The 13116-nt window shown below is 42.3% G+C and overlaps 2 protein-coding genes across 11 annotated transcripts in view; both read left to right on the forward strand.

The window, feature by feature from the left end:
• FOXP2 (forkhead box P2) overlaps nucleotides 1-13116 on the forward strand; it is a 1221669-nt gene that overhangs the window by 769620 nt on the left and 438933 nt on the right. The gene's annotated exons all lie outside the window — the stretch shown is intronic.
• LOC148112895 (uncharacterized) lies at nucleotides 6951-10108 on the forward strand. Its single transcript, XM_087874182.1, has one exon. The coding sequence runs from the start codon at nucleotides 7032-7034 to the stop codon at nucleotides 7707-7709; it is 678 nt and encodes a 225-aa protein (XP_087730308.1). The 5' UTR covers nucleotides 6951-7031; the 3' UTR covers nucleotides 7710-10108.

Here is a 13116-nt window from a genome sequence, read left to right on the forward strand (position 1 = left end):
AATCTGTGCATCTGTTTACATTTTGTCTACTTCTTAAATGGTGAAGTATCATCTCAGTATTTATCTTAAGTATTTCTATGTATTCTTTTTCAGAGTTAACTTTTTAACGTTTTCCATAATCCCTAAAGAAGTGTACACTTGGCCTGACATATAGAGTTGTCGTCTACCACATGATGACACTAAAGATATATGATATGACTGACAGTGTAGCTGATGTGCGTTGTCTTCCCTAGACAAAACAGATGGTATTGTTCTATTATCATCCACAGTTATTTTAATGTACTGTGTCCATCTGTGTTAAGATATATTACATGGTTTCATGGAATTTACAGTTCATTCCTGCAGTAACTCGATTTCACTGTTTGGTCTCCAGAGATTTCGTAAAATGTCAAGCTCTGTAGCTTGAAAAAGAAAAGTGAAATCTACTGGAAACTAATACTTATGACCATTTCATGCGTGATCTGCTTTGCAGTAGTGTTTAGAACTTTCTGGGGTTCATGGGACAACAGGTAATAAAAGGAATCCTATATTTCATATAAAAATGTCAAAAAATGTATATTTCCTACAAATGTTTTGAATGAGTTTTATTTTAGAAGGCATTTAAAATTATTGCCTATAAAAATCTGAGATGCTATTAAAAACTCAGGATTCAAATTATTAATATTCTTTTTGTTATCTTCAAAAATAGTGCATTAAAATGCTGTTTTATTTATAGTTAGATAAAACATAATGCTGTTTGGATTGATGTTCTCCATTACTTATAACTATACTTTAGAAAAAAAAATCTTATTCTAACATAATCATACAATTTTTGCTTGATAAGTACATAGTACATTCCATTCATTCCTGTATATTGTTATATATTAGAAGTTTGTAAGGATGGGAGAAAAAAGCACTGAGGTTGCTGGGTAGCCAAGAGCCTTGGTAGTACAGTGGTCTAAAGCACCCTGTTATTAAGACCAGCTGCCTGCAATTACTGCAGGTTCGAATCTCGCCAGGCTCAAGGTTGACTCAGCCTTCCATCCTTTCTAAGGTAGGTAAATTGAGGACCCAGTTGTGGGGGCAATAAGCTGACTTTGTATAAATATACAAAAGGATGAAGGCTATTGCTTAGCGCATTGTAAGCCGCCCTGAGACTCCGGAGAAGGGCAGCATATAAATCAAATTTAAAAAAAAAATGAACAGGAGGAGAGACTTGCCCTTAACAGCAGGCAGGCATCTGTTTGTAGAAACAAGGGCACAAAAAAGCTTCACTGCTTATGGAGATCCTCTTTGCCTTGTTTGAACTGACTACCAGTAGAAAGAACCCAATCTGAATTTACAGTACACTAATAAAACTGTGTTGCATATAAAGGTTGCTTTTTTACAACCAAAGGAGTTTCCCTGTTGTTCCTTGAACCCTTGGTCATAATTTCTATTTCTTCACTTCTTCAGTCAAATTTCCTAAACTATGATTTCAAAATGTTTTATTTAACTTTATTCCAATATATTGTAGTAGCAAACAAATCACTGAAGTAAATAAGCTAATAATAATTATGTACTCAGATAGATAATTATACAACAAACATGCCATAATTATTTTGGAAGACTATATGTTTACATCAAAGAATACACATGATGAAGACATGTTTCACATAGTTTAGTTAAAATATTACTTCGGTGATACCATTTCTTTGATGGTTACTGTGATACAGTATTAACCATCTGCCTGGAATGAACTGGTAATACTTTGTTCCTTTATGAGATTGTAATGGAGTAGAGGCAGTATTCTACATTTTATGATGTGAGGAAATCACAGATTTTCAGAAGATTTGGCCATAAGTAACATCATTGCCAGAAAGGTTTTGTTGATGCAACCACAGGTGAATCAATAGTAATCATTTTGTGGGAAAACACTCTTAATTTAAGTCATAGTTGCAAGCCTTGCTTAATATGATTTACATTCTATCAGGATGGAAAAAACAAACAAAAATGTTTTAAAAATGGCCTCAGAAAAGTCATTCAAAAAATTATCATTCTCTACCATTTAATCATTAATTGCAGCAAACATGGAAAGACAGAAGTTAGCAAATGAGGAAGAAGCTGAGATAGCAGTTAGTACTTTATAAAGAAACTGCATAACACAAGAAATATCAAAGGAAAGGGCCACAGGCATTGATTGGAGCTGAGTTATTTTGTATATATAAGGCAACATTAGTCTTTGGAATGCTTCATTGGTAAATCTTTCAAAACAAAAAAAAAGTAATATATGGGAAATGGAGCAATGTCATGGGCAATGGGAAAATGATAGTAAGTGCCTGTAATGAATTCATTGAATCTTTATAGATTAATAATATTTAATAATATGAGCCATGGTGGTGCAGTGGTTAGAGTACAGTACTGCAGGCTACTTCTGCTGCCTGCCGGCTGCCTGCAATTTGGCAGTTCAAATCTCATTGGCTCAAGGTTGACTCAGTCTTCCATCCTTCCGCAGTGGGTAAAATGGGGACCCAAATTGTTTGGGGGGGGGCAATATGCTGACTCTGTAAATTGCTTAGAGAGGGTTATAAAGGACTTTGAAGTGGTATATAAATTCTAAGTGCTATTACTAATTTGTGGATCCAAAGAAGTGTTAGTTGATGAAAACAGGTATTACTGCTATTCTGTAAACTCCTGCATGCTAGTAAAAAATATTCATTAGTGCCAAGGATGTTGCAACACGTATATTATAATTGGAGAAATGTTTATTGTTATGTGATTGAGAAATGCTCATGTGATATTATCTAAGCAAAATAAAGCTCTAGGATAAAATTAATAGAATTATAAAAAGGCTTGAGAAAACCTGTGCAAACAGATAAGATCTAGTTTGGAGGACACTTGTTTCAGAAGTAACCTACGTATTAGCAGACATTTTCACCTTAAGAAGGAATATTTGGGTCCAAGCCATCATTCAAAAAACTTCTAAATTGGGTCCCCAACCCCCCAGGCTGCAGCATGCCAGAAACCGGGCCGGGCAAACAACCAGAGCCCCATCTGTGGGATGCAAGCAGCATGCGAAACCATGCTTCCTCCAGTCCACAGAAAAACATCTCTCCACAGAATCAGTCCCTGATGCTCAAAGGTTTGGGGGGCACTGTTCTAAATTACTTATCAACCTAATTTGAATAATATTCCTAAATATGGGGGTAATATGGGGTAAAAGAAAACCAAAAAATGAACAATTGTTCATTGGAAAGGCATCTTGTCTCATATACTAACTGTACATATCATAAATCTATGCCACAACATTTTGGGGTCTTCTAGAAAAGCTTCAGGTACAAGGATAATTCCTAGAGGAGTAAATTCATTACATGAGCCAAACTTCTGTTTGCTTAAGTATCCGTGATATTGAGAAGAGATATACCAAAGCTAATACAGGTAATCCTTGACTTACAACAGTTGGTTTAATGACTGTTCAATGTTACAAAGGTACTAAAAATGATTAATGACTATTTTTCACACTTACAACCATTGCAGCATTCACATGATCACATAATCACAATTCAGATACTTGGCAACTAGTTTGTATTTATGATGGTTGCAGTGTCACAGGGTCATGTGATCAACTTTTGCAACCTTCTGACAAGCAAAATCAAGGGGAAGCCAGTTTCACTTAACAACCGTGTTATTAGTTAACAACTGAAATGGTTCACTTAAGAATTGTGGCAAGAAACATCATAAAATGGACCAGAACTCACTTAACAAATGTCTTACTTAACAACATAAATGTTGTGCTCAGTTGTGATCGTAAGTCAAGGACTACATGTATACTGTAGTTAGTTGATTGTCACATTGTGACAGGATTCTTTCTGAACTGGAAGCATAGTAAGATGGTAACCAGTAAGATGGTTCCGCCCCAGGCGCCTGATGGAACCCGAAAGTTTCCTGATGGAGCTTGGGTCATTTCCCGCCTCCTTAGCCCACGATTCATCTGAGACCCTTGTCGCGGCCTGGGAACAGGCTGTGGTGGGGGCCCTGGATCGAATCGCGCCTTTGTGGCCTCTGATCCGACGCAGATCCCGGGTGGCTCCTTGGTTTACCGCAGAGCTCAGGGAAATGAAGCGTCAGAAAAGACGCCTGGAGGGTGGTTGGAGATCCTCCCTATTTGAGTCCGACCGAACACAACTAAGAACCCATATTAGGTCTTATCTTGTGGCGATGGAAGTAGCGAAACGTAACTATTTCGCCACTCTCATTGCATCTGCAGAAAATCGCCCAGCATTCCTGTTTAGAGTGACCCGCTCCCTCCTTAATCAGGGAGCGAGGGAGGACCCCTTACAGGGCCGTGCTGAGGACTTTGCACAGTTTCTGCAAGATAAAATCACTCAGATTCGGACCAGGTTGGACTCCGTCTGGACAGAGTCCGTTGAGGTGACAGGGCCTAGTCTCGGTGGAGACATCTGGGTTGAGTTTAAGCCTGTTTCATTGGATGACGTGGACAGGATTATGAGTAGGCTGGGGTCTTCCACATGTTTACTGGACCCTTGTCCCTCCTGGCTTGTTTCGGCAGCCAGGGAGGTGACTGGAGACTGGATCCAGGCTATTGTCAACGCTTCACTAAAGGAAGGGGTCTTTCCCGCTGCGCTTAAAGAAGCGGTGGTTCGACCCCTCCTTAAGAAGCCTAACCTGGATCCTGACGTACTTAACAACTACCGTCCAGTCTCCAACCTTCGCTTTTTAGCAAAGGTTGTTGAGTCCGTGGTGGCACAGCAATTCCCTCAATTCCTGGAGAAAACTGACTACCTGGATCCTTACCAATCTGGTTTCAGGCATGGCCACAGCATGGAAACGGCATTGGTCGCCCTAGTAAATGATCTCTGGCGGGCCAGGGATGGGGGTTGCTCCTCCATCCTGGTCCTTCTTGACCTCTCAGCGGCGTTCGATACCATCGACCATGGTATCCTGCTGCAGCGGCTCAGGGGGATAGGGTTAGGAGGGACTGTTTTACAGTGGTTCTCCTCCTATCTCTCGGGCCATCTGCAGTCTGTTTGGGCGGGGGGTCAGGGATCCTCCCAGAGGCCTCTCACTTGTGGGGTGCCTCAGGGCTCGGTTCTCTCTCCTCTGCTCTTTAATATCTATATGAAACCGCTGGGTGAGATCATCCGTGGTTTTGGGGTGAAGTATCATCAATATGCTGATGATACCCAGCTTTACATTTCCACCCCTGACCACCCTAGGGATGCCCTTTCCATGATGTCCCACTGCCTGGAAGCGGTGCGGGTTTGGATGGGGAGGAACAGGCTTAGACTCAACCCTTCCAAGACTGAGTGGCTGTGGATGCCGGCATCCCGGGATCTGGAGGTTCCATCCTTAATGATCGGAGGTGAAACCCTTGCTCCCTCCGATAGGGTCCGCAACTTGGGTGTCCTCCTGGATTCTTGGCTGTCTTTAGATGACCATCTGACGGCCGTAACCAGGGGGGCCTTCGCAGAGTTCCGTCTTGTGCGCCACTTGCGCCCGTTCCTAGACCGGGATGCCCTCACCACGGTCACTCACACCCTTGTTACCTCTAGGTTGGACTACTGTAACACCCTCTACATAGGGCTGCCCTTGGGATGTGTCCAGAGGCTTCAGCTAGTCCAAAATGCAGCCACGCGGGTAGTTACGGGGGCGTCTAGATACTCCCGTGTAACACCTCTCCTGCGTGAGCTGCACTGGCTACCGGTGGCACTCCGGATACGTTTCAAGGTGCTGGTGCTCACCTATAAAGCCCTTCATGGCTTAGGCCCGGGGTACTTGCAGGACCATCTCCAGCCGTTCTCCCATCGTCCTGTGCGCTCTCACAGAGTCGGCCTCCTCGGGGTGCCGTCGGCCAAACAATGTCGGCTGACGACCCCCAGGGGAAGGGCGTTCTCTGTGGGAGCCCCAACCCTCTGGAATGGATTGCCCACTGAGCTCAGGACAGCCCCCGACCTTCTTTCCTTCCGTCGCGAGCTGAAGACGTGGCTCTTCCGCCAATTAAACTGATCTGTTTGGGGGTACACTGGTATAATTTTAAATTGTTTTTTAATTGGGTTACTGATTTTAATTTGGTATTTTATTGTGATTTGTATTGAAGTTGTCATTTTGTAAACTGCCTTGAGTCCCTAGGGAGAAAGGCAGCATATAAATCGCAATAAATAAATAAATAAATAAATAAATAAATAAATAAATAAATAAATAAATAAATAAATAAATAAAATGGTTTTGCAAGGTTGGCAACTGACAAAGAAAAGCAAGAGAGTGGACCCTTGTATGCTTTTTTGCTATATAAAGTGATGCTGTTTACAGTAGGTATTTATACCACAATACTGGTGTTCACTCAGTATCAGCTGCACTGATTTGAGCAAGAGGTACCAAACTTCTTTTAAATTAATTTTATCCCTTTAAATTAATCCTTATCCAGTGGTGGGATTCAAGTAATTTAACAACCGGTTCTCTACCCTAATGATTTCTTCCAACGACCAGTTTGCCAAACTGCTCAGAAAGTTAACAACCGGTTCTCCCGAAGTGGTGTGAACTGGCTGAATCCCACCACTGTCCCTTATCCCTTACACTCCATAAACTGCTCTTCCTTTAATTAGTTGTTGTTTTTAGTAGTCTTTCTCAAAATGAATACAATAATGATAGCAAAATTAAAGACAATTCAGGTTACACAAATGTGAAGACAAAGCAGCACAAATAAATCATCAAAGGGCAAAGACAAGTTCCTTTGCTTAAAATTCCAAAGCCTTATCTGAATACATAGAAGATGTTATGTATGTATCTATTTTGTGCGGGAGATTTGAATGGTAGAAGGTTCGTGATTGGTTAACGGTTATTTTAGAACTGTATATAAGGAGGGCTGTTGGCTGTGGTTTCTTGCTGAAGTCTCACCCTGAATTAAAGAGCTGTTGTCACTAGCTTGCTTGTGCGTCTTGTTATTCCCGCACTATAACATTGGCGACGAAGGTGGGATGAGGCCACAAGAAGCAAAACAAAAAGAGCTTTGAGTTTCAGCCAGGGTGACGAGCGGATTGCGAAGATGTACTGCGATGTCTGCCTACGTTCCGCCAAAACCCTTCGACCCGACCCGAGAAAAATGGGGGTCATATCTAACCAGGTTCGACTGTTCCCTGGAAGCAAGTGAGATGCAGGGCCTCTCGGCAAATCGGAAAAGAGCTCTCTTCCTGAGCCACTGCGGGCCAGAAGTTTTTGAGATGGCCGAATCTCTCTGCGAGCCTACACCGGTTCAGACGGTCTCCTGGGACGTGCTGCAAGCAAATCTGAGAGCCCACTATGCTCCCATTCCTTCAAAGTTTGTACAACACTACGAGTTACGGCAAGGAGTACAAAAAGAAGGAGAACCGGTCAGCGCATACATGGCTAACCTTCGAAAAGCTGCAACGCATTGCAACTACTGGGATCTTGAAGACGCACTCCTGGAACAACTGATTTGTGGCGTTAGAGATACGCGTTTACAGAGGCGTCTACTCGCAAAGCCAGATTTGACATTAGCCGGCACACTTGACGAAGCAAGAGCACATGAAGCGTCCACTAAGGCTGCCGAAGCGCTACAACGTCCACAGTCGGGTAAAGATGCCCCAAAGTCAATTCCTGTTCACCGAGAGGAAGTGCGGACCAGTACAGAAGAAGAGTCAGATGAGGACATTTTCCACACTGACAAAAAGAAAGGCGAGCTGTGGTGGAGCTCACGAGAAACAGTACTGTAAATATCGAGACGCCGTTTGCAGGCAATGTGAAAAAAAAGGCCATTTGGCTAGGGTCTGTAGAGCTAAATTCCCTAGAAATAACAAATCACGTGACCACAACGACCAATCAGAACCGACACGTTCAACTCAGCCAACCAAAGATGGCGGCGAGAGAAAACGGCGCGAAAATCAAAGGCGAGACACTTACGAGAATTGGCCAAGCCAGCACGTCTGTAGAGGAAAAAGTCTACACCAGAGTAGAGATTGAAGGGAGACCATGCGATATGGAGATCGATACCGGGTCTGCCCTGTCAATCATGTCCTGGACAACGCTTAAGTCACTTCTACTGAAGTTCCAGAGAAACCAGCTATCATGGCAATGAATTCGCCTCCTCGACTACCAAGGGAACCGAGTTCCTGTGGAAGGCGTGGGCATGTTCTGGGTCACCTACAGCGAATTCCGAAAGAAGCTTTCCCTGACAATCATCAGCAAGCCGCTACCAAGCCTCCTGGGCCTAGGTTGGTTCCGAGCCCTCGGCATGGGCTTCACGGGTGTCCACAGTCTCAACGGACCCTCTCTAAAGGACAGCCTCCTGCACGAGTTCCAAGACGTTTTTGGAGAGACGCTAGGCAAGTACGTGGGGACCCCTATTTCTTTCAACTTAGACCCTAACGTAACCCAGATTAGGTTAAAGGCAAGACGAGTACCATTTGCCTTAAAACCAAAAATAGACGCAGAGCTTGACAAACTAATTAAACAAGGGGTGCTGGTCCCAGTAGATCACGCGAAGTGGGAGACCCCAATAGTCATGCCAGTCAAGGCGGATGGATCAATAAGGCACTCCAACAGAGCGCGTACCCAGTCCCGATCGTCCACCATTTGCTTCATTCTCTGGGCCCTGGCAAGATATTCGCTAAATTAGACCTTGCGCAGGCGTATCAGCAGCTGCTGGTTGATGACGCTAAGGCAGAATCTCAGACTATAGTAACACACAGAGGTGCGTTCAAATGCACTAGACTACAGTTTGGGGTTAGCATTGCACCAGGGCTTTTCCAAAGCACCATGGAGCGCCTATTACAAGGACTTCCCAGAGTAGTACCCTACTTTGACGATGTCCTCATTAGTGCTCAGAATGAGGCGCGGCTTGGAGAAAGAGTTAGGCGAGTGCTCACCAAATTTAGAGAAGCGGGACTGAAAGTCAAAAAGGCTAAATGTAAAATTGCAGTACCGTCTGTAGAATTTCTGGGCTACCGAATTGACGGCTCGGGCATACACCCCAGAGAGAGCAAAGTAAGGGCAATCCAAAATGCCCCCACACCAAAATCGAAGGCCGAACTACAGGCATTTCTGGGACTTCTGAACTTTTATACAATGTTCCTTAAGGAACAAGACTACCATTGCTGAGCCGTTGCACAGATTGTTAGGAAAAAACATTCCTTGGGTTTGGGGCAAGGTTGAAGCGGCCGCGTTTAAAGCTGTCAAAAAACTTTTGTCAGAAGACAGTTTTCTAATCCAATACAATTCGGAATTGCCGCTTATTCTGGTCTGCGATGCGTCCCCTTTTGGAGTGGGCGCTGTATTAAGCCATAGACTACCAAATGGGTTAGAGGCACCCATTGCTTATTACTCTTGCACCCTGTCCAGTGCAGAACGAAATTACAGCCAGCTGGACAGGGAAGCCTTAGCGGCTGTAGCGGGGGTCAAAAAATTTAATGAATACTTGTTTGGCCGGACTTTTGAACTAATAACGGACCATCAGCCATTGTTGGGACTTTTGGCTGGCGACAAACCAACCCTGACCGCTCTTTCCCCCCGGATGACCAGGTAGTCTATTTTCCTGGCCGCTTATTCGTACCAACTAATCCACCGACTGGGCCGAACTCTGGGCCATGCTGATGCCCTTAGCCGATGCCCTTTGCCTGACTTGTTGGAAAACCCGACGCCGGAAGCCCGTGTCTTGTTGCTCAATGTCATGTCTCTGGGGTCTTTCTCGTCTGGCGAGGTGGCAAGGGCATCTACCAAGGACAATGTTATTGTCGATAGGGTGATAGGGTGGTCATTCCCTCATGGTTGAGGCATCGGGTTTTAGAACTGCTACATGAGGGGCACCCTGGTATAGTCAGGATGAAGGGACTGGCACGTAGTTATGTGTGGTGGCCTCAACTTGATCAGGACGTCACAGAATGGGTTGGAAAATGAAGGCCTTGCCAGGAGTCCCGACCGGATCCCCCTATAGCTCCCGTCAGAGAGTGGGACAAGCCTAAGGGACCATGGGGGAGGATTCATATAGACTTTGCAGGGCCATTCCAGGGGCAGAATTTTGTAATAATTGTTGACACTTTTTCCAAATGGTTGGAAATAGTCCTAATGCTGTCAACCACTTCCGAGGCGGTAATCAAGGTTCTTAGGAAGCTATTCGCAACCCACGGGTTACCAGATACCCTGGTATCAGACAACGGGCTCCAATTCACGGCAACACAGTTTGAAAGCTACCTGGCCGAGTTAGGAATAAGGCACGCACTGTCAGCTCCGTTTCATCCGGCTTCTAATGGCCTTGTGGAGAGATTTGTAAGAACAACTAAAGAAGCTCTCTCCCGATTCAATGCGGGTGACTGGCAAGCCAGAATCGATCAATTCTTAACAATACAACATACCACCCCATGCACGGCCACAGGGTGCAGTCCAGCAGAACTCTTAATGGGTCGGAAACTTAGATGTACTCTTGACCGTCTACATCCAAACTATTCCCAAGATAACTTCAAGGGGGAAGAAATAGGAGTAAGGCAATTTCAAATAGGGACCCCAGTATTCGCAAGGAATTATGCTAGCGGTCCACTATGGATAGGGGGAACCATTGTGGGAATCACCGGTCCGAAATCTTACACTGTAGACGTAGGGCAAGGCAAAATCTGGAGAAGGTACATAGATCAATTGCGAAGGCGTCTAGATTGGGAAACCCATGAAAATCCAAATATTGCTGAACCTGACTTCCAAAGTTTTTCCAAAACAGCTATCTCAAGCCCAAGTAAACCGGATTACTTATCTGGTAAACTGGGGCTCCAGCGCCGCCCCAACAAGTCGACACTCCCAGCAGGGAATGACCACACCTCTGGGGAAATCCAGGAGGTTCCATTGGCGGAGCCAGGAGAGATGGGAGGTCCCTCTGACCGGCTCGACGCCTCACCAACAACTGGACTGCGCAGGTCAACCAGAGTGAAATCACGCCCTGGTCACCTGCGTGATTTTGTATGTAAATATGTAAATAGATAGAATAAGTGCCTTCTGGGAATGGAGGGGTGTTATGTATGTATCTATTTTGTGCAGAAGATTTGAACGGTAGAAGGTTCATGATTGGTTAACTGTATATAAGGTTAGAATTGTATATAAGGAGGGCTGTTGCCTGTGGTTTTTTGCTGAAGTCTCACCCTGAATTAAAGAGCTGTTGTCACTAGCTTGCTTGTGCCTCTCGTTATTCCCGCGCTATAACAGAAGACTTCTAAAGAAATCCCATATTCTTGTTTTTTATGGATTACAATATATGTATACTGGCTGTTACAAAAGATCTCTAAATTATAAAAATCAGTATTACAAAATAAATTGAAAAAAGGTAGTACAATAAATATTAATAAATATTAATAAATTGTATACAGTTGTGTCCCTCTCATCCCTCTCATCTATGAAAAAGCCTATGTCCTGATTTTAATTTATAAAACCATAAATTAAAAAGGTAAAACTGTTGAAGACAGTTTATTTAGTGATACTAAATAGAAAACAGAAAAGTTATTATTTTATAGAACTATACTTGATCTTAAGCAAAAGGCCGAACATAATGAAACAAGGAGCTTTCATGGATATTATTATGGTTCATCACACAGTCAGGCAAATGTTTAGACTATTATTCTGATATTATCATTATACAGAAAAAATGTGAAATTATAGCTGTCAATTCTTTAGCTGGTGTTAGCTATCAACTTCTTCCCAAGAAACTCCCTAACATAACATAAAGGATTGGTATAGTGTATGTCAGATTCAAGCAGTGTGGCTGCTTGAATAATTGACAAATGGAAATTTTGTCAATGGGCAGATTGTCTAGGTGTCATCCAAGTTTTTTTGGTATAGTACTCAATGTGCCAATAATCACTAGGAGCACAATATTAATGTTTAGTTTATGCCATAATCTTTCAATTTCAATTTTCAAATCTTGATACTTTGTGATCTTCAATTATTTGTCTCCTATTCTACTTTCTCTATCCTATTCTTGTCTCCTATTCTACTGTCCTCTGATATTGCCACATAAATTATCCACACCTTCTGCGCAACCACAGTTAAATCTGATCAGTTTTTATTTAGAAATCCTCAATATTTTAATCTGCTCATTTTCAACTACTTTACCACTGATTTTTCATTACTGGCAAACGATAACTTTTACAGATATTCTAGTGAATAATTTTCACTACTATGTTATGTCATTGTTTGTAATCATTTAATGCAATCTTGTAAGACAAGTTGAATATAGGATCTACTGTTTCTTCTGCTTCTTTACACATTCTGCACTTTGAGTCACTTGACATTTTTTTCAATTCTGGCCTAGGTTACATTACTTTGAATAGCTTGTTCTTGAGCTGCCAAAATGTATGTATGTATGTATGTGTGTGTGTATGTTTATTTGTTTTCTGGTTTCTCACTGTTTTATTTAATTGTCTTATAATTTTAGAATTATAAGTGGCCCAGATTCACATGGTTGATTTGTGAGGTTATAGAAATTGAAGGAATAAAATAAAATAAATAAAAATCAAAACTTCAGTTTCTGTTTTGATGTTCCAGTTATGAGCCATTACCAAGTTTTATATTTATTCACATTCCTCTCAGTCTTTTGCAGAAATTGATCATGTAATCCCCACGATTATTTATCAACTACATTGATAGCATAAGCATAAAACCTAAGCCCAGGAATAAAAATAATATAAAAAAACTATTCTTTGCAGATGATCAGGCAAAAAAAGTACAGCTAAAGAACTTCAACAACCTCTCATGTTATGAACCAAGAATGCAAAACAAATAATAAGAAAATTATTAAAGGAAAAAAAAGTAATAGTAATTGGAAAAATACATCTTAAACATAATAGAGGGAACAGCATGAAACAAGTATCAGAATTTCAATATTTAGGAACATTTACTGGAGATGGAAAAATGGACAAAGAGATTAACACACAATGCCATAAGGCAAGCTACGTATTGGGACAGCTAGCCCCACTCCTATAACATAAATACAAAGAAGCATCTCATACAAAGCATATTCATCCCCACCTTATGTTATCAGTGCCAAACATGGACAGTTACAATAAAGCATAAACTAAAGTTAGTTACTATAGAAATGAGATGACCGAGGAAGGCTGCTGGAGTGACTAGAAGGGATAAAGTCAGGAA

The sequence above is a fragment of the Pantherophis guttatus genome, chromosome 7, assembly GCF_059756535.1.
Source record: "Pantherophis guttatus breed Tessera chromosome 7, ASM5975653v1, whole genome shotgun sequence".
NCBI lineage: Eukaryota > Metazoa > Chordata > Lepidosauria > Squamata > Colubridae > Pantherophis > Pantherophis guttatus.